The 24,869-nt window shown below is 38.4% G+C and overlaps 2 protein-coding genes across 2 annotated transcripts in view; one reads left to right on the top strand and one right to left on the bottom strand.

The window, feature by feature from the left end:
• Nucleotides 1–6,187, bottom strand: part of LOC139716304 (sterol regulatory element-binding protein 1-like) — a 31,454-nt gene extending 25,267 nt beyond the window's left edge. The window contains exon 1 of the mRNA XM_071627866.1: nucleotides 5,980–6,187. Coding sequence (XP_071483967.1) covers nucleotides 5,980–6,187 — 208 coding nt within the window. The remainder of the gene's footprint in view (nucleotides 1–5,979) is intronic.
• A 3,592-nt stretch (nucleotides 6,188–9,779) lies between these two features.
• Nucleotides 9,780–23,833, top strand: LOC139716303 (sequestosome-1-like). The gene is made up of 8 exons (XM_071627865.1): nucleotides 9,780–10,078; nucleotides 11,272–11,454; nucleotides 13,770–13,865; nucleotides 15,616–15,878; nucleotides 16,540–16,840; nucleotides 17,527–17,795; nucleotides 20,495–20,621; nucleotides 21,403–23,833. Exons 2-8 carry the CDS (start codon nucleotides 11,283–11,285, stop codon nucleotides 21,579–21,581), a joined length of 1,407 nt encoding a protein of 468 aa, XP_071483966.1. The 5' UTR covers nucleotides 9,780–10,078; nucleotides 11,272–11,282; the 3' UTR covers nucleotides 21,582–23,833.
• The last annotated feature ends 1,036 nt before the right edge of the window (nucleotides 23,834–24,869 follow it).

The following is a 24,869-nucleotide window of genomic DNA, read 5'->3' as shown; positions in this document are numbered from 1 at the left end:
TCTTTGGCTATTATTGGTATTCAGTCTGTGTACAATGAAGTCTGATCAGGAAACACAGGGGTTTTTCACAAAGCATAAAGATCTACTGTAAAAGTGGAAATATTCATTCAGTGTTGAAATTTTCGTGCATTTCGCGCAACCAGAAACTAGCGCAAAAATAAAAGCACGAGAATATTTTTGCTTGCCATATGTTCCTGTAGTTGATGTCTTGATTCCACGGAATTAAAAACACATAAACTCTTCTTACCCCGCTGAGCGCGAAAAATTAGTCGCGCGAAAATATCCACTTTTACAGTAATATGTAAAAACAGAGTTTGATGATAACTGATATATTTTCCAGTGTCTGCCCCAGAGTTCCGAACACATTGTTCTCATAGCCCAAGGTGGCATATCTCAAGTCTATTATATGCAATTATAAAATGTAATTTAGGGAAAACAATTCCTGAGCCATATGCACATCCTCACAGTGACATTCATCCTGATGCAATATGCTAAAGATTGTTAGGGAAAGGGGTGGGATATGGGCATTGCGTTCAATCTTACAACTCCATCATATAGTGAAAACACAGAGATGATACCTAATTGTACGTGAATTACTTGTAAGTAGAATCTGCAAAACTTACAGAAATCATCTATGAGTAGAATTAAAAATGGCATAAAATATATTAATTGTATGTCATGACAACTTTCTAGGGTTATCACTATATACATGTACAAGTTGTAAGTATTCCTAAAATTAATACTACTTTCTTTGCCTTTTCCCATGGCTTAATCTTACTTAATGCGAGACATAGAAGTCAAGTGAATTATTCATCTAATTAGGGGACTGACTTGTTTTATAAGGTTGGCATTACCATAAAGACTGCTATCCCTCTACACTCCATGTCTGACCATGTGCTGAAATGCCAATTTTTCTGTATGATGCCCATTACTGTATATTCATCATTGGCCCAATTTTAAATGTACATACTCTTATCAACATGATCTGAACAATGATGATAATAATAATAATAAAAATAACAATAATGATAATAATAATAACAATAATAATAATACAAAGTAATTTCGACATGTAGTTTTTCAGATGTCTGTAATTTCTCCCACATATTTCTCAGAGTTTATTTTACGTTATGAATGCCGTAAAAATGCAAAGAAACTTAATCTTCATGAATATTTTACACTAAATATCCTGGAAAAGAGGCTAGTTATTTGTCGTTTTAATATACCCTAATGAAAAGTTTAGATTTCCACGGATTTCCAACTAAATTCTATAACCACCACATTCCTTGATGTCTCAGCTTTAAGCTGATACCAAATTTGGCTGCCACCTTTTGCCACTTTTTGTGTTAGAGCCGATTTTCCGCGACACATTACATCTATTTTTGACCTTGCAGTCGCATAGGAATGCTGCTATATCATACGGGGCCGCATGAGGGCGGCATTTTTTTTTTTTAATCATTTTTTTCTCGCACATTAAAGGCACAAAAACATGAATAACACTGAATAAGAGGTAAACAGAGTTATAAAATACATGTATAGGGCTAGTCCGGTACCTAAAAGAACCCTCTTCTGAAGACAAAAGAGTACATAATTGCACATAGCCAAGGCCATAGCCATATTGTCCATAATTGTCACAGCCACTACTGTAAACATAGCTACTCCCTCTGCGATATATGTTATGGACACCTAATACTTCGATCCTACTCTTGATTCATGCAGATAGAACGTTATACACTAAAACACAGAGATTTTATTCTCATCGGTTACTCGTTGGAAGCCAAGTCTGTTGCTTTCCGGCCGCTCACCAAAGTGTATATAGGATCGCAGTTTGTGAATCCGATTGCAGGTCAATGTCAGACATTGCTCGCGTGATCCTCATCGGACGATCTTGCCTCATTGGATCATGCCTGACATGTCTTACATTGACCTGATAGGCGACCAATACAAGTCGGATTCATCAGACTGTGATCCCATACACTTTGTGGGTTGTCGGAAGCAAACAACTTTGCTTCTGACGACTGATGAGAAAAAAATCATAGTGGAACGTGAATGAATTTATAATTTCATGTGATAGTGATTCCGATAAATTTTTCATGCAAAAAATCTTTTATTTTAGCTTTTCCAAGAAACTTTCCAACACGGCAAAATCATTCTTAGTTGCCAAGTCATAACCTTTCATTTTCCTGATTAGTGACTTCACAATTTTTTATCTTTCCAGTAAAATTAGACAAAATGGTTTTGGCGCTTGTATGAATTGATATGGCATAGGCCTCAGGTTATAATTACGAAGTAGAGAGATAAGAACTATATCGGAGATTGATTTTATATCGCACATGTATGTCCTGCTAGAATAAAGTGAATAAATTCACCCAAAAGTACAGCGTACATCATAAACTTATATTCTAACTAGTTTACACGGATAACAGTATCATTTTGCAGTAAATTTTACGTGTGTAATATGGAACTTTCAGCATAAATTTGATTCTTTTAACGAAACCTGAATGTCTATACACTTTCTGTGACATGTAAGCATCGTGTATTCAATGGTAGTATGCTAAGCAGTGTCAGTGAATGTGAAAAGATAAATCAATCTTTAAAGAAAAAAAGAAATAATAGCCTAAGATTTGCATTGCTTTATTCGTCATTTACAGACAGATTTTTGGTAGCCAATGAAAAAACAGCATCACAGTGACGTCATATGAGTTTGAAATTATGTTCAATCAATTCTACGTCCCCAATTACCCCTAAACACCAAATTTGGGTAAAAAGAAACCATGGAATATAATTTTGGCGCACTTTGAGCTCATTCTGGCCCACTGTGAATCGGCGTATGCGCCTCGTCTGGTCGGGCTAGGTCTAGGATATTCTGAGAAATGTACAAGACTTCCTTGTATACAAATCAAATGAACAGTATATAAAAATCAAATATATTCAGTTGTTGTTGTTGTTGTTGTTTTGTGTTTAGTATAGTGGCGTCTTCCATTCTCTTCAGAATATTTACGCCAAACACTCGTCTATAAATTTCTTTTCCTTTTATCATTTTTTTTTCAAAAAAAAATTTTTTGTAATGAGTATCCTTGGTCAGCTGTCGGTACGTCTATTTGCCTGCTTAAAATATAGGCAGCCTAAAATATATCTTCTGGCCAATCCGGCTCATTGTCTCGAGCAGACTTCTCAGCCGTTATCAACGGCCTTAGGCCCCTCCGATGGGCGATATCAGTCCGGGAAACCCGCTCATGAGGACCGCTCCCGCGTATGAGGACTGCCCTGCCTCATGAGGACCCCGGGGTTCCTCATACTGACCCCGGGGGGAAGTCCTCACGGGGACCCCTACTCACTTCTTTTTCATCTCACATCTGACGTATAAATTGTCGCAAGTTTGCACGGTGACTTTTTGTTACACACACATGTCCACTATCCATGATGAAAAGAAGAAAAAAACCTGTCTGTTTTTTTCTTCAAAAATCAAGTTTTAATCAACCGATGCAGAGCGCCCATCTAAACACGGGCGCCAACGTTTTCGCACAATGCCAGACTGCCGCACCTAGCGGCCTGATCCGTCTAAATATTTTCGGTGCTTTTTTCTGCGGCTCGCACATCTCCGCATGCAAATCAGCCTCATGAAGCTGAAGTCCGACATCTTTTCACACAAATTCGCAACGAGAAAAATGAAATCAGTACTAACCTGATCTTGTACATATATTCCGAATTACTATTCCACCAGGGTTCGAAATTGGCGATGGTCCGCTGGCCATTGGCCACCCAAAATAACGTCGGACTAGCCAAAAATCATAAATTCTGAAGTTACTTGTCCGTCTGGCTAGCCAAAATATTGCTTTAGTGTCAAAATTGATTCTAAGTAGTCCGCCTGGCTAGTTAAAAAAAAAGTTAAGTGCGACCCCTGTTCCACACTGATAGAGTAGGTGGGTACTCCAGTTTGTTAGCAAACTAATCACTTTGTAGGTATGACGAGTTCACTTCCTTCGTCAATTCCGCACCGTCCACTAATTTTTGTCAGTTTTGGCGCTTTCCTGGAATCATCCCGCGGTGCGACGTCACATCACATCACACATCCAGCACATCCAGACAGCGCGCAAGCTGAGAGATTTTCAGAGCGAACTTGCGCGCTGTCTGTATGTGCTAATGGGGATGCGTGATGTAATGTGACGTCTCTCTCTCGTCGCGGGATTCCAGAAAAAGCGCCCAAAGTTTAGCGGACGGCGGAATTGACGAAGAAAGTGAACCCATCATACCTACAAAGTGATTAGTTTGCTAATAAACTGGAGTACTCACCTACCTTATCAGTGTGGAATAGTAATTTGGAATATATTCACAAGATCAGGTTAGTACTGATTTCATTTTTCTTGTTACGAATTTGTGTAAAAAGTTGTCAGACTTCAGCTTCACGAGGCTGATTCGCGCGCGGAGATGTGCGAGCCGCAGAAAAAAGCACCGAAAATATTTAGACGAATCAGGCCGCTAGGTGCGGCAGTCTGGCATTGTGCGAACACGCTGGCGCCCGTGTTTTGATGGGCGCTCTGCATCGGTTGATTAAAACTCGATTTTTGAAGAAAAAAACAGACAGGATTTTTTCTTCTTTTCATCATAGATAGTGGACAGGTGTGTGTAACAAAAAATCACTGTGCAAAGTTGCGACAATTTATACGTCAGATGTGAGATGAAAAAGAAGTGAATAGGGGTCCTCGTGAGGACTTCCCCCCGGGGTCAGTATGAGGAACCCCGGGGTCCTCATGAGGCGGGGGCAGTCCTCATACGCGGGAGCGGTCCTCATGAGCGGGTTTCCCGGACTGATATGCAGGCAGTATGGTAGGTGTTCAACACACCGACCGGGTCTATATCGACCGACCGCGTACTATAATGGCATTGCGCGTACAGAAAGAAAATGTACGCATGGGACTACGCGCAACGGTGTTCGATTCTTCACTGGGCTACGCTACCGAGTAAAAATGAGGTGAAAACAAATAAATTACCGAAATTTAGCAAAATCGAATAAGATTTATCGTGTAACTACATATAACTAGGCCTACCTTTGCTGACTCGTTGTTAGATGTAGAGTATCCTTCCGTAATAAATTTGACGATTTTGACCGCAAAATTGTCACCGCCGCTTGTACGATCATATGATCGTGCACACACGTACACATACACATTGACATAATTATCTTGTCGCCCGCTACGACCGTACGAGTGGAAGCAGAAACGAGATGTGAATGTGAAAAAACAAACCGACTCATCTAATTTATTTCAATTACGATGAAAAGTTTCCTAATGAAAATCAATTCAAATTCATCAAACAGTCCTTCAAAAGTAACATCGAAGGATTCAAAATATATTCAAATATTATTGGGGAAAAAATGACGGCTAGAAAAAAACAGCGGCCTGTCGAAAAAACGCATTTAAGTGCCCTTTATACGTATTGTCAGGGTGGTCGGTTGAAATGAGCAGGGCAACTGAGTGCGGAAAAAATGAGACCCCACGCGTTCGAAGCCGCCATCTAGAGCGCGTACCTCAGATCGCATTTTCAGTGCGCGCTTGTGAATCCGGAGTATTTTCTCCACACGTGAGTAAAATTTCAGGCAAATTGTGAGATTTTTCACGTTTCTATTGATAGAAAAACGTTAGGTGGCCGGTATTATGAACACCCAACCATACTCATGGTCCGATGCTTACCAGCACAGCCACAGGTTCACCTCAATTGGTCCGATTCAGAGCCAATTAAAACAAACAAGCAATATTGATAAAATACAAATATATATAATAATCACATATACATTTTTAGTAAAGTAAGCAATCTCTGGGCTGTGATATTAGAACTACTAGTGATATTAGAACGACTATAGTCTATTTTCCAACCGGCAAAACTTGTTGACTACACGACCATATTTTGTTGCACTTGCGCCGAAATAAGTATCTGGGACTGTGATAATTCTACGAAACTATTTTGTGTATTATTTCTCACCATCTTGAAGATCTAAGTCATCGAGAAAATTCTCGTCCTCTTCTTTCTTGACAGATATCAAATGTGGATCAGAATTCATAACCGAATCCGGTGAAAATAACCAATGAGTTTGATCGCCCATTTTCGAATCATTTCTCAGCGATTCACTAGCATAATCCCCGTAAGTAAACACGGTAACAAAATAATCGCGATCGTCGTTCCACACCATGCATACAGTACTATGCAATGCTAGGCAAGTGACGTGCCATGCGAGAAAAACCGTGTGACTGTAAACAGGCCCCTGATTGGTCCAAAATACATCGTGCCACGCTACCTCTTAGTCTACAATCGCAGTTTTTCAGGTTAGTGTAATTCGGCGCTCAACCGCCTTCCTTTTATGAATAGCATAAAAGCTCAAAAAGTTGATAATAACATACAAAATTTAATTCCTGGCCATAAATATTCAATCTAATGACTGTTAGATAGAAGCTGTAGAAGTAAAAAAAAAGTAAGAGCACGATGTGGAAAATTTATACCATATAACTGGACTGAAGGTAGAGACTATGTTTCAAGAAAACGATCCCCTTATGCATATGTATAACTTCCCGCTGACGCAATGTCAACTCTTCTTCTACGAAGTTTTGCGATTGTATGTACTTGGACAGCGATGTAGAATAACAATGGTAAACGTGAACATAAAATATGAAATATAACATGAAAGATACACAAACAGCAAGTGCATTATGTGAGCAACAAAATCTTCAATAGTTTATGAAATAAAAAGAGAACTAAAACGTGCTTAAAAATGCATTTGTTGGGGATGTTTTAGTTCACAAGGCCAATAGAAGTGAGCAATATATTATGGATATTGCTCTCATTTATTCATCCATTTATTCATTTGTTTTTCATCTCCAACATAGCATGTAAATACGATTTTTCCAGAAGATATAAGCTCATAAATTGACGTTTCAATATCTAAGTGAAATTTATCATATACCACTTATAAGAAAGGTAAAAAGAAAAACTACAAAAACATGCTGAAAATATGCTTTATTGTAGAGATGGGGAGGAATGCTAAAAAGCAGTGCTTGTAAGGTATACATCCCTCTAACACAGTAAAATAATTATAGGGCCTACTTAGTTAACCTGGTATTTTTACACATGAAAAGTGAAATTGCAAAGATAGACCTAACTATCCCTAAACAAACACCAGTGCCTAGACAAATCCCGACACTAAGACGTTATCATGCAGAAAAGAAAATATGAAAAAACATGGAAAAGAAAACATTGAAATATATCAAGTTTCAAGTTTCAAGTTTATTTAACCAATTCATTAAACATTTGACATTTTACAAAAGGATACAGCATTAAGAATAATGAATGGTTTGGGACCCCAAAAGAAGCAGAGCTTGTAAAAAGGGGTCCCGGATAAACATATAAAACAAAGCAAAACATACTAAAGTTTTAAACATATTAACAAGAAGTATGATAGTAACATATTTACATAGGACAGATGCAACACAAGCACACACACACACACGCGCGCACACACACACATTCAATCACACAAACACGTGTCACAAAAACTCTCATGCACATACATATAATTTACATGAAATTGCAGAAAGATACTTTCTATTTTACTATACTTTTAAATTCAGCTTCCCTGATCATTCTTGTTTTACAAATTTCCCTCAAGATAAATGCGACATGTACGTTTAAAGTTGGAATATATGAAATATATGTATTATGATGTAATAATATTTACAATATCAAAGACATCAATAAAGAAAAATGGACAATTTTATCTATATTAACCTCACACCGCTTCTTTCGTTTTCTTACTCTTTTTATTCTACAAACATCGCGTACGTTGTCCCAAGGTACGTATTTACTTCATTTAGGCCTAGAATAGAGAAAAGTTCAAATTATTTTCCGGTTATAAGGGATTTGATAGATTTCATAGAAAACTGAGAATCGGATTTTCAAGCCAGTAGAGAAAATTCAGTTCAATCATACAGACTGCCTGAAGGACAGAAAAGCTTTTTTTTTCTGATGCATATCTTATGTAAAGTAATAATCACCCTTTTTATTTTAGTTTATTTCATATACCTGCATGTGAGTTGCAAGATCATGACTCATTAGCAGGCAGATGGAAAAAGACATTTCCCTGCTTACAGTCAAGCAAATACATTCAGTTTACATCAAGAGAACTCGATACTGAAATAATGAGTTGTATATGACAGGATGCCCTCCATGAGGAAAATAATATTCCAGTTCCCATAGGCCATTTGAACTGTGGGGGCGTATGACTGGTATAGGCGAACCAACACAAACTGCGTGGTCTTTATTTTCTCCTTGTTTCATCCTCTGTATAAAGTTATGTTGTGATTTGTGTTTAAACCGACGCAGCGCATTTTCTTGTGCAATAAAATCATTTCTCAGTGGCCTTTATTTCCTCTTTGTTTCATCCTCTGATTCATGATTTTAATTATACATTTCTTATCGAATAGCACAGCGTTTGACTGCACTTCAGGTCTTTGGAGGCGGGTGATTATATTGCAGTATCAGTACCAGGGGAGGGATTCATTGTCCTGTAACCCGATACTTCGAATTTTTTAAATCTAATTTTTGTGAATTACTTTTAATATCATACTGCTGTGACATCACATGCTGTAGCCTACACTTATAGTTAACAAGCAATGACGGCAAAAGTTTATAACATGACTGTACGGCTAGGCCTATAAATGCGCAAGAGCGTACAGACCAAGGAGCTTATATTGGCCCTACAGTTCATTCTCTTGTAGCATTTTGTGTTGCGTGAACCTATCCCATGTCATTGTGTAATAATCAATGTGTCTTCTATACGTTCTTTCTATGTTTGTTAAATTGAACTGAATGATCTGTTAATATTTTCTTTTTTATTATTGCAAATTAGTGTGGTTACAGTCTATCTGATTCTGAAACGGCCTTTTTGGCTGTTCGAGGGCACTGAAATATCCCGTGATTGGATGACATAAAACACAAACGAACCAACAATCAAAATATTCAAAGCGTTTGAATGGATTGTCTGAGTTACTAACTCAAACCTAGATGCATTTCTAATAATGTTTCTGTTGTCTTTGAATTTTATATCTGAGTGGGGTCCCCCCCCCCCACACACACACGCACACACAAAGTGTACAGCATCTTCGACTGTTCTGAAGCGCACACCTTCTATGGAGGATTCTCGAAAAACTCACAAAAAGCGCGTTGTCATGATAGTCTTCAGTATTATGCAATCACAAAGTGTCTGAAAGGGATAGTCTAGTACACTGTACCAACTTTCTTTTTTTTTAGCACGATTCTCGCTTTACACCTGTTTTTTTTTTTTTTTTTTTTTTTTTGGATAACTAACTAGCTCAAGGCCTACAGAAGGAAAGCACGATTTTGGTAAATCAGACTCTATACCAACTTGGGGGCTATGTTATCTTACTAATAGCTATAGGAGTTAGAACTGGCCACAGTTTCATAACTGTTACTTAACAGTTTTTCAATAGATGATTCACTGTGGATCGGTGCAGAAAAGGAAATGTATTTCTCTTTACTGATTGAACTACATGTTGTATATAATTATATATATATTTTTTAAAGGTGTTAGACAAGTCTCATGAGTCTTTTGGAATTAGAGTCTTCGTTTTAGACTATGATCTTAGTATATGCTGGTAGGTCGGTGAAATATGCATATATGCATGCAGGCCTTACACAAGGTGGTACACAAGTAATGACGTATGTTCTATTTTTAGATAGTCAGGACATAAACAAAGCAGTCAATCGAAACTTGTGCACACGAACCCCTACTGAAACGTTCTGGAAAACGTAATGTCGACGTTCAATTTTGCTGCGTAAGTCCGGATTTGTGCGTTCCAGAAACGGGAGTGTCCACACTATAAATACGGGTGGTTTCGTAAGGGCGTTTCACTTTTCAAAGCCAGCGCAACGAAAAATCTGCTACAACCCTGCGAGCCAAACTGAACCTACTTGCACCATAACTTCTAACCAGACGCTGGGAGCTGAGAAGAGAGTTGGACACCGAATTTTGTGTAGTAATTTTGACGGACGGAAAAGAACGTTTCAGAAGGTACGGAAAATCGGGGTCCGGAAAATCGCTACGATTACACCGTGGATATATGAACCTTTGTTGATAGCCTGTAGATTTTTGGGGCGTGGCATTTCGTATGATATGATAGCCCGTTTAGCTGATCGTAGTATTAACGAAATCACCATGATCACATAACGTTAAGAGGTAGAAATACTAGAATTTGTAAAGACTCTTTCTATAGGCCTATGCCTACCTCCATGGTTTAATGTTTTTAAATTGGAAATGAATCCCTGGGGCCTGGCCTGGTCTGGCGTGGTCGGGTTGTTTCACGAAAAATTTAAGTTGAACCTAACTGTAAGATCAACTTTATCTATGGAAGGCTGTGCGGGACTTTGATATTTAACATGTAACGTTAGTTTACAAACGTTAGGGCCTATTAACACATGAACGGTAATAGATTTTGCCAATTCTAACAAATAAACATTGGCAAAATCTTGAAATCAGCCCCACCCCCACCGCAGAACATATCTCGATCATAATGAAATTTTTGGGGACTTTTTTTTATGCAGGTCGGGTATCAATTAAATATAAAATAGTAAAGTAAGGAACGAAGGGTTTTTTCTCTCAATTTTGATAACAATTTGAAGTGGATTCTGAAAACAGATAAAACTGAAATTACAGTGAAAAGAGAAACCAGCAGCATAGACTATAGAGCCTGCCATTTTTAAGTCCATCTTCTTTGCTCTTTCTACTCTAAAACGTTACAAATGTAGTTTCAGCAGTGACATTGCATTATGTAACTTGATCAGATTGCGTCATCGAAAATTTCTTCTTTGCGGCTGTTGCATTAAACTCATACTTGAATTCCACTGATCTGGTGAATTATCTGCTTTTGTATCCGTATATAGACTGCTGTATACCCTGAATATTTTGCGAGGTTTTTATTTTCATGAATTTTAAAACACATAAAAATGCATGTTACTGTTGTTAGCTCTCATTCTGCGTGCATTTCTCTGTTGGTCACTGCAGACACTTGTACTTAACAATCGTGAATTTAACCACCTGTGAATTTGTCGGGAAGGCCCGATTTTCAAAATAAGATTAGACTTGCTAGATATCAACATATGGCGTAGAACCTCTACAGAATAGCTAGATCATATCATGATGATGGTCATCATTACTGTTTGTACAGTTGTAATAATTTGGGCTCCTTATTTTGTTCCTGTGTGTAGCATAAACCAACATGGCTATGACTGTGAAAGCCTACCTGAAGCGTGGGGAGAATGCAAATGCGGAAATCAGACGCTTCGTTGTGGATGAAAGTGTGACCTCCAGCTTTGAGTACCTATCAAAGAAGGTGTCTCAAGTGTTTCCCAGCCTTGGCAGTCCAGAGAACTTCACCATTGCATGGAAAGGTAACACAGAAGTACTTTTTTTTTTGGGGGGGGGGGGGGGATGAGGACTTACCAGAGAGATGAAAATGCTGCTGCTCATATGGCTTCTGTACAAATAGAGCTCATGCAGAAAATGATACTTGAACATATGCTATTCTAATGTTCTAGTGATATGATTCTATTATGAAGACAATAACTCTTGCATTGTAACATGATTCTATAACGGGCTGTATGAGTGTGCAACTCGAAGATAAACCTAATCCTATTAAAGGATCGTATAGTTTTGGTTGAGATCTAATTTCAGGTTTCTAACATTTTTTTTTGTGAAATAATGAGAAACCTCTTATAAAATATGAAAGAGCATGTAATTCTGTGAGGAATTCAACATTTATTTGATGAAAATTGGTTTTGAAATAGCTGAGATATCCAAGAAAGAGCGATTCTAATAAAGTGTGGGACCCACACTTGATTACGATCGCTTTGTTTTACTTTGTTTTTGGATGTTTCAGTCATTCCAAACCCGATTTTCATCAAATAAACTCTAAATTCCTCTTAAAATGGTATGCTCTGTACTAAATCATAAGTGTTTTCTTGGTATCTCGCAAACAGTTAAAAGCCCAATTCTCATCTCCACCAATACCATACCATCCCTTTAAAGGGGATGATTTCCATAATTTCACATCATGTAGTACATAGACGTTCTAAATCAACAGCTCCATGTATAGACTTGTGAAATTTATTGTGGCAGAGAAACCAATAATCTAAACATCTTTAACAAATTTTCACCGATCAGTGTTGATGACATAGAGCCTCACATATTTCAGAAATGTAGCAGTGAAATTCCATTACAATACTGCTTTCTTAACAAGTTCACCTGTGTAGAAGTTATGCGTGCCTTCTTCTTTTGTTCTGCTTCCTTGAGCCCCAACTCATGCATTCTCCTGGTGTGGCTGCTATGTCATCATCCTTGTTTATTGCAATTCGTTATAAATTTTGAAAACATTAGTATTCCTGCCTGTCCTCATCCCAGTCACTATAAAATCTGAAACTCTGTACTCAGTACCCGTATAACTTATTTATAGTTGTTCAAATGTAAAAGTTTGAAAATCTTTCGGAGGTCCTGGCTGATGGCCCTTTAAGTATTACCAGGTTTCTTACTGTTGCTACAGGTGGACAAGTGTGCCATAAATAAAATGTAGGCCTACCAGTTTTCCTAGGAAGGAATGCTAATTTTTCAACAGTTATTGTACTGTACGTGTTATTTATGTCTGACCACTTCCCATAATAAATGTATCAGTTCCAGGCAATCAATTGTATAATCTTAGTGACAATGTAGTTGCCTTTCTAAGAAAGACAAATGAAAAAAAAAAAAAAAGCTCTGGATGATAGCATTTCAGAATGCACATTGTTGAGATCAAAATGCAGAGAGTAAATATGGGAAATACTTATAAAACTGAAATGGGGATGGGGTGTACTGAAACAAAACTTTCGAGAAAAAGATGCTGATACAGATCACAAGCTCCATACAGGGACAGTAATGTGTTGCCACATATTGATCTCACTGGCAGGTAATCGTAGCAGTTTGAGGAAAAAGAAACTCGCTGATATGGAGGAGAAAATTAGTGAAGGTACATTGACTTGTACCACACAATCTTGTTTGCTTCCATATTGATGGCAAGTTATTTGATGGGTAGTATCTGGAACGATTGATACAATACTATGTTTTTTTATTGCTATTTTGCTTCCATGATTGAGGTACGCTAGTCCTTGATGTAAAAAGAAAAAAAAAAGCGATAATTTGCATGTAATTTCACAGCATCAGAGGAAATATTTCCTGCATTGTCAGAGTATTTCCTTTTGCTGTGACTGGATTTCAGAGAGTAGGGCTTACACTGAATACATTGTACAATGTATGTAGTCAGTAGAGGGCGCTATACAATAATATAATATGAGAATTGAAATAAAATTATAGGAGGTTTTTTTTTTCCTTTCTTTTTTTTTTTGAGAAGAGCTCTTGCAATTTGATGCCACTTCTACTGATATCCAGTGTGGGAGAACTGTTGGTCTGTGAGAACTGCTCGCACCCTAAGATTCCTTGATAGCCTTTGTGATATTTTATGCACATTTGTGTGAGAGAAAAAGAGGGACGTAATAGAGTGATGTTTTCAAACCAGCTAAAATACAAAAATCTTCAGTGTACACAAGAAGCTTCTTTGAACCCTTGACTAAGGGACAATGTCACTATTTTTACTTGTAATGTGCTCGTAACGAACGATGTAAAGATACCTTCTTGATGTAAATATACATTGAACGTCTATGCGTTTGTGCTTTTATAGACACTGAGGGAGACCTCATCACTTTTTCCAGTGATGATGAGCTGATGGAAGCTCTAGGACAGCTGAATGAGGACATCTTCCGCATCTATGTGAAAGGTGAGTGAAATCAAACACTACAATTATATCAGCTAGAATTATGACAGCTTATATGACTTCATTTCCCCCCCAGTAATTTGCTGTCATACTGTACTACTGTGCTGCTATAGATCATCCAATACAAAAAGTATAATCTGATGGTGGCAGGGGTAGGGGGGGGGGGGGGCGAGGAGTATGCTTCATGTAGTGATTTGTTCGCAAGAAATGAGAGGAGGGTTTTCAGATGCTGCCACATAGTGTGCAACCATCTAGCTGTAAGAAAGTCTACCCAAACCTTTTGTTGCTTCTTGATACATCTAGGAAAGTTATTTCACTTCTCAATCATAGTACTTAGATGTTATACAGTAGATATCAAAATTCTTTAGTTCTGTCACTCTGCATGAATTAGTGAAAAACAGGGCCAAGATTAGGAAGTCTGATGAAAAAGAGGTATGGAAAGGGCAGGATTTTAAAGCAGACATGTTTGATGTGTCAAGTAAGAATGGAAAGTTATGCATTTCCAATGATCTCTCAATTGAGGCTCCGTAGCAGCCATTGTGTATTGCATTTCACATTCTCTGAAAATTTGGATCAGTAACCACATCTTTCCCTTTCTTTGTCATACTTGTACAGTACACTGATTTGCATATTGACCGTGCATCACGAAACGAACAAAAAGTCGCACACACTGATTTTGCGCGAGGACTGAAAATAGGTGAAATGGGTCAGGTACCTAGCCGATCTTGACTTTTTCATATTTTCTGAAAGAGCAAGTCTTCTTCAACATTATGATAAAATTTGGGATCATAAAACGGTCAGGAAAGTGTGTTTTTTAGCAGTTTATCTCGAACATTTTTTGTAGAATATTGTGATTAGATGTGTCCTTAGAGTCCAATTTTCATTTCTGAGAAACCTTGTACACACTCTTCACTTTCAACTCTAATGACTTTTGAAAGGATGACGCTACTGCTTTGAAAGCTGGCGTTTATTATGGACAGAGAGTGTTAATAAGGCATGCTCAATTTCAGTTCAATTAATCCCTTCATTGTTGTTACTCCAGTGGTTTACTTCCTGTTTTTTGTCCCATTCATCGCACAGGCAGCACGGCTTGGTAAAGATTGAGCGCTTGAATACACACTGTACTTCAGAGCCTCTTTTCTCAGTTCACACTTTTCCTGAGTGTCTGCTTTCTTTCCAATATTTATATAGGTTAGGAGAATCCATTTGAATTGAGTTATGCATCATTTTAAAGCTAAGAGTCTGCTCTTTCAGAATCTGTCCTTAACTAAAAATCCATGTCTGGCGACTTTTTGTGTGTTTTGTGGTGCAGGGTCACATATGTGCATGCTCCACACATGCCAATATTTCAGTGCGTCAAAGACTCCTTCCTACAGTTGATGAATCATACAAGTAGATGCAGTCTTGAAGGTGTCATAACATGCAAAAGTTATTATTGGCAATGGAAAAATGTTTGAATTTATGTAATCATGAATGGTAGATGGAATCCAGTTATTTCGCCCCAAATTGTACAATTGTATGTATTGCCGGTTTTCTGCGTGTTCACATCTCACATGTATTGCTTTATAAATACAGGTAATGCCTGTCATTCACACCTGTTTTGTCTTGAGTTGAGAATCTGCATTCTAACTCCACTGAACTTAATATACCTCCTCAGCTCCTCATGCAACAATTGTATGTAGTCCTTGTGATTGATGCATATAAATATGACTCCCTTGCTTTTTGTCTGTGTGGTTTTTACCCATCATTGCAGAAAACAGGAAGGGACGCCGAGATCGTGAGTGCCCTGGCAAGTCTTCTACAGATGGCCCTCCCCCAAAACAGGGCACTGAAGAGGAGGTGTTCCATCCTGGGGTTATCTGTGACGGCTGCAACAACCGCATCCGTGGCCCACGCTTCAAGTGCGTCACCTGCCCTGACTATGACCTCTGCAAGTTCTGCGAGGGACAGGGCATCCACCCGGAGCACAGCTTCGTGAAATTCCGCAAGCCACAAGTTGGTCGCAGCCATCATGGGGTATGACAAAGCATATTTCTGGGCTACTTTTCCTTGATGACTGTTTTACTCTTGCAATTAAAGGCAATATGTATTGTGTATGTGTTTTTAAAGATATCATTATATTGTATTATTGAATTAGCTTTATCATAGGAAATGACAAGCATTCAGCATCAACAAAAACTTTTGAAATGATATACACTCCATCCTGCTTCCAAGAAACATGGGAACCGCTGACGCACACTTTTTTGTACATTGATGTAGGTAAATGCAGTGAAGGAGGCAGATGAAAAACTGTAGTCTTTCTACCACTGTAATACTCAATACGTTCTTTCTCTTGTTGTGAATGTGATATTTTGTACCGGTATTGTATTGTGTGTTGTTTAATGCTGTAAACCGATGTGTGGACTCACACTGAAATGCAACCCTAAGGCCAATAGTGGGTTTTTTCCTGTACTGATAAGCAAACGGGCAAAGCAATCTTCAGCAATCATTGTCACTACTTGCGCTTGAATTTGATACCGAGTATTTATTAAATCAAGTTGTTTGCACTTTCTTTTCATAGGTACATGTTTGTGTAAACAAGATACCTGCTCATTGGTACTCGTGCCCTCCAGTCTACATACTTTGTTACCTCTGACCATGATCTCTCCCCCCCCCCCCCCCCCCCCCCCCACCATAGGGCTTCTTCCACCATCCCGGCATGTTCCGTCCGTATGGACACCGAGGCTGGCGCCACTGGTGGGCATGGAACCAGCAGCAGCAGCAGCAGAACCAAAGCCAAGAGGGAGAGCAGGGTGGAGCTGGACCAAGTGCCCACCAAGGCCCGGGTGCTCCTGGACCTCATGGAGATGGCCCAGCTGGTCCCATGGGTCCTGGACCATTCGGCCCCCCACCCCATCCACACATGCCACCACCACCACCACCTCATGAATTTCTGAGGGACATCGGTCAGTCTGTGGCACAGATGCTTGACCCTCTTGGTGAGTACTGCGAAATCTTCCATTTGTCATAATTAAATGATGATATCCTGGTCTGGATGAGCATCATTAATGTGTCATGTGAATAGAGATTCCTTGTGCAGGGACTTTTTAATATGATGACCAGTTAGATGAAGTGGAGAAATTTTTCTGATTATATGAATATCAGACAAAGTTAATTTTGGAAGCAATGCAGGGCATGTTTTCTGCAGCAAGATTACTGCAAAAGTAGATTAAAGTTTTGCTGAAACAAATGTGATCATGTGTCACATCGACATATATCGTTGCTGGGGTGACAAGACCTTGTATCTGCAATTTTGGTGAAAATGACTTTTTTGGATTAATGGTCAGATAATCAGTTAAGTGTTGTCCTGTCCAAATCCTAGATGTCTTACCTAAAAAAAATGAAGCTACCACCCACTGCATGTCAAGGGAATGTCTATCCCATTGGATACAGTGCTTTGGCTGCCATGTTTTTTTGCTCTCCTGAACATTTGACATTTTGTAGATACGAGGTCTTGTCGCCCCAGCGACGAAATGAAGATTTCATTCACTTTTTTCAGAGTTTATAGACTCTGTACTAGTCATGCACTCATAATGCTCTGAAACTTGCTTTAATGTTCAAGTATCTTAACCAGAAATTGTTAGGGACTGAAACTAAGTATCCTCTATGATTTCCTCTCAAACAGGCATTGATGTTGACATCGACATTGATCACAATGGACAGCGCACACACTGTGGGGGCCGGGGCAAGCACGGCCGTCGCCATGGCAAAGGTCGTCGGGGGTGTCGCTACACATGGGCTGGCACTTCTCAAGAAGAGGAGGAGGAAAGGGCTGCACCATCGGCTCCAACGGAAGGCGAGGGTCAGAAGAAGCCAGATGAAGGATCAGGGAGCCAGGAGAAACAGCAAGGCAATACCCCCTCACAGGGCAGCAAGGGTACAGCTGAGCCAATGGTAAGATTGCTGCTACTGCTCCTGTAGAATTGGCCAGTATGTAGGGTTAGACTTCTTCATTTTCTCTTTCTCTCAGCTCTACACTTTGAGCCCTGATTAGAATGGAAAATGCCAAGCCCCTATGCCACCTTGTAGATTTCAAAATCTTTGAATGAAATTAAAATTCCCAGAAGTATGCCTTGATTTAGTTGACAGTTCATGTAATGCTTGAAGTGAAAGATTTAATGTACCGAATGCTGCAAGCTTGCTGAGCTCATCAAAGTATTTGCTTCTCTGTTTGTGTCATTCCTGTTGTATATGTCTTATGCCAGTGAGTTTAGTAATGGCAAATATTTGAGTGTCCTGGTTGTTGATACACCAGCAATGCGCACAGATAATGGCAGTGAGCATGTTTGATGCCATATTTGTCACACTGATATTTTTTTTTTTGCACTGGCTTTGGAAAAGATAGACTTAAAATGAGAGCACATTTATCAAATTGATGATGTGCTAGTTTGATATAAGTCTGACATTCTTGTAGAGGTTCAGTATAAGAAAATGTGTCATCAGCTTGTTATCTGTGCATGGCTTATCTTGTTAGGTGATACGCTATCAGCGTATCACCTATTGTGATTGTCAAAATCTCTCTTTATTTTTTTTTATTCTTCTTTCTTTCTGGACAATTTTGTGTCGTCAATATCTCAACAATGACATTACGGAATGACATGAAATTTTCAGTCAACATGTCTCATAACAATATCTAGCCACAATAAGGTTTTCATGACAGTAACATATCTATGACGTCATCTAGGCGCCATTTTATGATTTTCGGACCTTGTCACATGATCGATCATAACTTCATAACTAGATGTCATTTCTGCATCATTTTCGGTGGACATCAAGTTCAGGTCACGCTCTATCTTACTTTTTAACGCTAGTTACCCAGGTCTTCATTACGCGCGCCTACGCGCGCGTCAAAATTTTAAAAGGCTCAAAACGACTTCCCAATGGGAAATCTCGAAGTTTCAGACAATTATAAGCGTTTCAAGCATTTTCTCGCGTGCGCGTCCGTCCGCGCAATTTCGCGCGCAGAGGGCGTAACCAACATGAAAATGCAATTTTTTTGACTGATTTGGATTCCTGATACTTTGAGTAACAATATCCACTGATTTCCGATCGATGTTGACCTATAACAAAGGAATGCACTGGCGTCAAAGTTGAAATTCCGCGCGCGCGTCTTTCTGCAAATATAGTGAAAAAACATGTCTTTGTTTATTTCGCCATAGCTCTTTAAATCGTCCGTTGACCCGATATTTCTATTGCATATTACAAAAGCATATGAATTGTAAATAACATTCCTAGTATCAATATTGCCAGGAAAACGCGATGAAGTGATCATATCGTCATTTTGAATAAAAAAAGTGGAATTGATTTTTTTGAGGTACTGTTTCTGACATTCATTTGCTCGTATCTGTGTTGTTTAAGCTCAATATTATCCCAGATTCACATATGTTGTCCTTTAAACATTTGCCTTTCAAGTCCATGTCATGGTTTTGAAATTTGATGACGTCATCATACTTTAAATTGTGATTAAAAGTAAAGATGCAAAATCGGACAAGTTTACGTGTTATGTCTATGGGAGGTGATTTTTTTTAAAAGCATGCATTGACTTAACAACGTTTAAGCACCTTTATCTCAGCTGATTTTGCTTCATTTCCTCTGAAACTTTAGTATGTTGTAGCTGAGACAATAAGCTGCAGTAATCATGCATTTTATTCTTTGAAATCTCCTCATCAGATTGACAATTTTGCAGTTTAAAACTGAAAATGAAAATGGAATGTGGACAAAACGATTCCTTATGTATCTTTCACATACATAAGTTTACGTTCCCCATATTTTCTCGTCGAGACGTATGGCCGAGTGGTTAAAGGCGCCGTCTCAGAGACGTGAGGTTGCGGGTTCGAACCCCACAAGATCACGAAACAATTTTTTTTATTTTACTTTTTTTTTCTTCAATTTGTATTATATATTCGTCCATGTAGAAATCACGTTCGTATATAAACGCACCTATACACACACAGACACACACACACGCCATATCCCTCTTTTTTGTGTGTTGGAGACCACATTGCTTCGACTGCAGCAACATTTTGCAGGTTGACTTTGTCAAACCGATCATAGTATGTAATGACGACGACTGAGGTGTTGTACTTTGAACAATTGTCTTTCAAGACGATGTCATTGTTTTGTAATTTGATGACGTCATTACACTGAAAATTGTGATTAAAGGCAAGGTATCAAAACCAGCCGATTATAGGTTTTATGTCTGCGGGACGTATTTTTCCCAAGTTGCCAGAAATGGCATAGCGACCTCAGTCGTTACAAGGCCGCTTTTCCGTCTAGCAATGCAATAGATGTTCACACGGCCACGTTAGTTGAGTGGGCATTGACTTCCCCCTGTTATATCTATACATTGTTTTTTTTTTTTTGTCTTACCATTTCCGTGGATGACCCGTGGCCGAGTGGTTACAGAAACGGTTTCGCATGCACGCTCAATATAACTTCAAGGTGCCTATATCACATTCTTTTCTTTGTCGATCACAGATGACTGTCATCTGATGACCACAAGCGTATCACCTAACTCGTCCTCAATGTGACGAGTTTTCATGTCTCGTTGAACATCAAATTTGTATTGTCAATGCATGTTTTCTTGGTCACAGGAAATGGGTGAGAATGGTACAGGTGCAGGCGGTTCCAGTGGAAGCGACGATGCAGACTGGACCATGCTTGAGGATGGGACGGGTACCAAGTCTACACCACCACCAGATCAAGTCAAAGTGCAAGATGGTGAGTAATGCATTCCTCTTGTGTGAATACCACTGCAGAGCCCATGAGTGTGTAGCTTGGAATGTCCCACTCCTTAGATTTTTGTGTCTGGGCACAGACATGTTTTGCTTGTTTGATTTCCTGTTCATACAATTTAATTTTATTACATTTTCTATCTGCTCATACAATTTAATAGATTATGTTCAATGCACATTCATTATTTTCTTTTTTGTTTATAAGTTATTCTATCTTAACATAGAAATATACAGATGTTGGTATGTAACACTTTTTGATACATGGTTGTGTTTGTGCTACTTTGTCTATACCATAAGTGCAGCCATAATTTGACATTCTATTCAGTGAGTTTCAAGAGAAAATAAAAGATTCATGCATTCCCTTCAAACATTTTGGATAATTATGTATACTGGTACATACTTGTACTTTTCACAAATTATCACATAGATTCAAAATAATGTAGACACTTTGTGATAGGTAGTTACTGAACAGATGTCCTTTCCACAGTGCAGTATATTTCATATATAAAGAGATGGCAAAGATTTCAACAATGTTCTGACAAAGAATGTTAAGTGATTCTCAGTCTCATTTTACTTGTGCCTGGTCCTGAGAATTTGCTGTAATGCTTCTGAAGAAGCATGGTTGGAAATGAGTTACAAATTGGAAAGTGGTGTTCTTGCTACATAAGATGATCAAGAGTGCAATCATCTGCTTACACCAGACCTTCCATCAAGTTATCCAGTTCTTCTAGAAGTCTTGACATTGATTTCTTTGATCTTTATGACAGATTCCACTGAATATGCTTTCATGTACGAGACTGCCCTGCGCCAGATGCAGGCAATGGGCTTCGACAATGATGGCGGCTGGCTGCAGAGCCTTCTCGAGGCCAAGGGCGGCGACATTGGGCGTGTCCTCGATGCCATCAAGGTTGGCAACCAGCCAACCTACCCGAGCAACGCAAAGTAGACGAGCCAGACACCAGTCACGTTGTCAAGTTGAATGAATCGATTGATGAATTGATTGCAGCACATGTGTTACACTGCTTGCTCTAGTTATAGCTATCATATATTATCCATTTTCATGAAAATGATTATCAATTAAGTTATAAGTCACATCAGGTTTGTATAATGTCCAATCAACATGTCTTTAAAAATAATGGTATCTATCAAGTTATCCCAACTCCGGTCTAAGGTCAAGATGCCATGCAAGCAAATCTTCAAGGGAAATGTTGTGAATTTGTGTGCCAAGAGAAGATTGCAGTTGTCTATAAAGCACTGTTACAGTGCCTGGTGTCAGTTGAAAATTCCATTCCCATCACATCAACTATAGAATTTGGCCGAGATTCAGTGTGTCAAACAGAATTTCTGTGCCTCAACACAGAATTGAATAACAAAGAACATGCAGGTATTGGCTGCTTAAAACAATATATGAAAAAAGGGAAACTGGCATTTAATACTTATGCTTTACATCTTAAAATCTTCCTAATGCAGCAGTCATGGCTGAAAATAAAAGTTCAGAAAAGTACTTGTAACCAGCATGATCACTCCATAGTTATGATTTCCTAAGCCTAACTCTGTGAAGGAGTGTGCATTTTATGCAATGAAATTACCCATTTTTGGCTGTTTTTGTTCTTCCTACTGTTGAAGTATCTATATAGTTTGGATAGGTTCAACAGAGTACAGTTTTTTTGCAAGTTTAGTAACTCTTTATTACAATTGTTTAATGTTACTTCAATGTGCATTATGTACATATATTCAATGCAATTTTCACATGTGAAAATGCAAATCTTTTGTGATAAAGTGCTTTTGACATATATCATTGAATGTTTACAATCATACTTCAACCAAAATGCAAACATTAAATGGGTGTAACTTACCTTACTTTTAAAAACAATGCCACTGTCAGCCAGAGTTGTGATCATGTCATATACAACTTGTACCCTGGTGAAGGCAAGGATGTATTCAGTCTATTCTTTGTTACATCTGTGGTGATCTTTTATCGTACAATTGCCACTCTGCATCGTACTGCCTTTGTGCATGCATAATCATGCCAGATTTAATCGTATCACTTGCATCTTTTATGTTAAATGTTAAACATCCCACTGACTGTAACAAAGGTTACATGGGCATTGAGAAATATAGTACCTGACTAGTGGTATATCCATTGTTCTGGAGCTTAATATCAAGTCAAGTTGGAGAGAAAGTGATAACAAGAAGTTTTGATAACAAGCCATAGACAGAGTTCTGCAGGTGAGCCAGAGATCCTCTTAAGCAGTGCAACAACTTTGTGCAGCATGGTTTAAGAGGCAGCATTTCTTGCAGCAGTCAAAGCTGTTTGTCCATTTTTTTGTGTGATTTGAAAAAAACACCAAGACTCGGCCTATCCACCCCAATCCCCTCCCCTGCCAAGAAAAAAAAAAATCATAGGCAGACCCAAGACAATGCAAGAAATAGCTGAAGAGCTGTTAATTTGACATTGCAAACTTTGTTGGTGTTTGGCTTTTATTGGTAGACTTGTAACTTAATTGATACTCTTGATGAGTGCCTATTCTTTGTGGTACCTTAGCTGGTCTGGGTACTGCTTTAGGGATATGGTGGACTCCTGTATCATGAGTATAACCATTGTGTATCTTGAATTTTTTCACCTGTTTGTATCGCGTTGTTTTGCTTTGTCGTGCATTAAATTGTCATACATGAATCAAGTCTGTTAAAAGATTTTTTTTTTTTTTTTGCAGTGATCTGTCCTATACATGTTGAATTCATGAAACAATGATGAGGATGATTGTAGGAATGCTCCCAAATATTAAGAATTTTAATGAAAAAATAAATATTTTCATTCAAAGATTGGCATTGAAATATATATTTTTTACAGTAAAGAAACAATTTTTATACAATTGTACTTGGTTTCTACTCAGAAGATTTTACCCATTTTAAAAATGTCAAGTACAATTTCATTTTACAGGAAAAAACCTTTACTTGCTATTGTAGTGATACAATTGTTATCAATGTGTAAGCATGCTCATGTATTGGTTGTTGTTTTTTTCCATATGACGTATGACAATTACATACTGTGTCTCACAAAGAAACTACTTGTGTAAGTGATTGAAGTTATTTGGGATTATATTATGGTTACTAACAAGCAGTGCACTAGTGTATCATTTATCCTGGCTTGAGGAATAAAACTTGCAGAAACCCATGGGGTTTGCATCATGAATGAAATTGTGTCACATTTGATTATGTCTGTGAACTCTTTATTTGCCTTGTTTGCCTTGTTTGCAAGCCTGATTCAGTCGACGGTGTGCCAAGTTTGCATATTTTGCTCAAACACAAAAGCCCGCCCCAACCCATCGATGAATCGCCAAATGCCACAGTATAATGAAAGCTTCACTCACGATTCCATTCCTGTCACATGTAGCTTGCAATTTGTGGTGATTGAATATCAAACTGTGTTCTCTATTGAATTTGGGGGTACATTAAACTTTCTGTCATTGCTTTTGAATAGAGCAGTCATGCCTGGACAATATACTAGCTACTGGTCATTTGAAAGAAAAATAATCACTGATTTGTCATGAAATTTACATCATAAGCAAATTCCTGCACTTTCTTTCTCTGCAACTTTACTTATTGCATGCGCAGCATAGCAAACATCTATTCAAAGTCACGTGGATCTGAAAACTGAATGTTTTCCCACAACATGCCTACGTTGTATTATCAGAATGTGGCACACATGTTTACACCGTGGTGCATAAAGAGGCGCCATTATAATGGACATTGTGTTGGGAAGAAATTCCATGGGACCAGTAAAAGACAGCCTTATGAGAGATGTGAAAAGTGGTGTAATTGTAAAGTACAGTGAAGATCTGCAGATTTCCCAGCCTAAAATAGCAAAGTGATGTTTGTTTGAAAGTGCGAAAGTGCTATGACACACACACACATACATGTATACATATACATACATATCATTTTTTTTTCTTTCCTTCTTTCTTTTTCCCTTCCCAATTATTTTAATGTCAGTTGACATTGGTTGGTTTCATTTTGTTTTATATTGCTGTCTTTTTTTTTTTCTGAGGGTCCCATATCGTACAAGCTCTGCTTCTTAGTGGGACCCTCCACTTCCATCCTCATCATCAGTTGACTTGTATTACACGCTTTATTAGACTTGTATTACACGCTTTATGTATGTAATCACAAAGATATAATTGTGTTTTTTTCTTCATCTGCTTCTCATTTTCATATGTACTTTGTCAAATCACAT

This window comes from Diadema antillarum, unplaced genomic scaffold, assembly GCF_040938485.1.
Source record: "Diadema antillarum isolate AM-2024a unplaced genomic scaffold, OU_Dant_1.0 scf00000063, whole genome shotgun sequence".
NCBI classification, from domain to species: domain Eukaryota; kingdom Metazoa; phylum Echinodermata; class Echinoidea; order Diadematoida; family Diadematidae; genus Diadema; species Diadema antillarum.
Note: the sequence above shows the minus strand (reverse complement) of the source record. Positions and strands in the feature narration are given on the sequence as shown.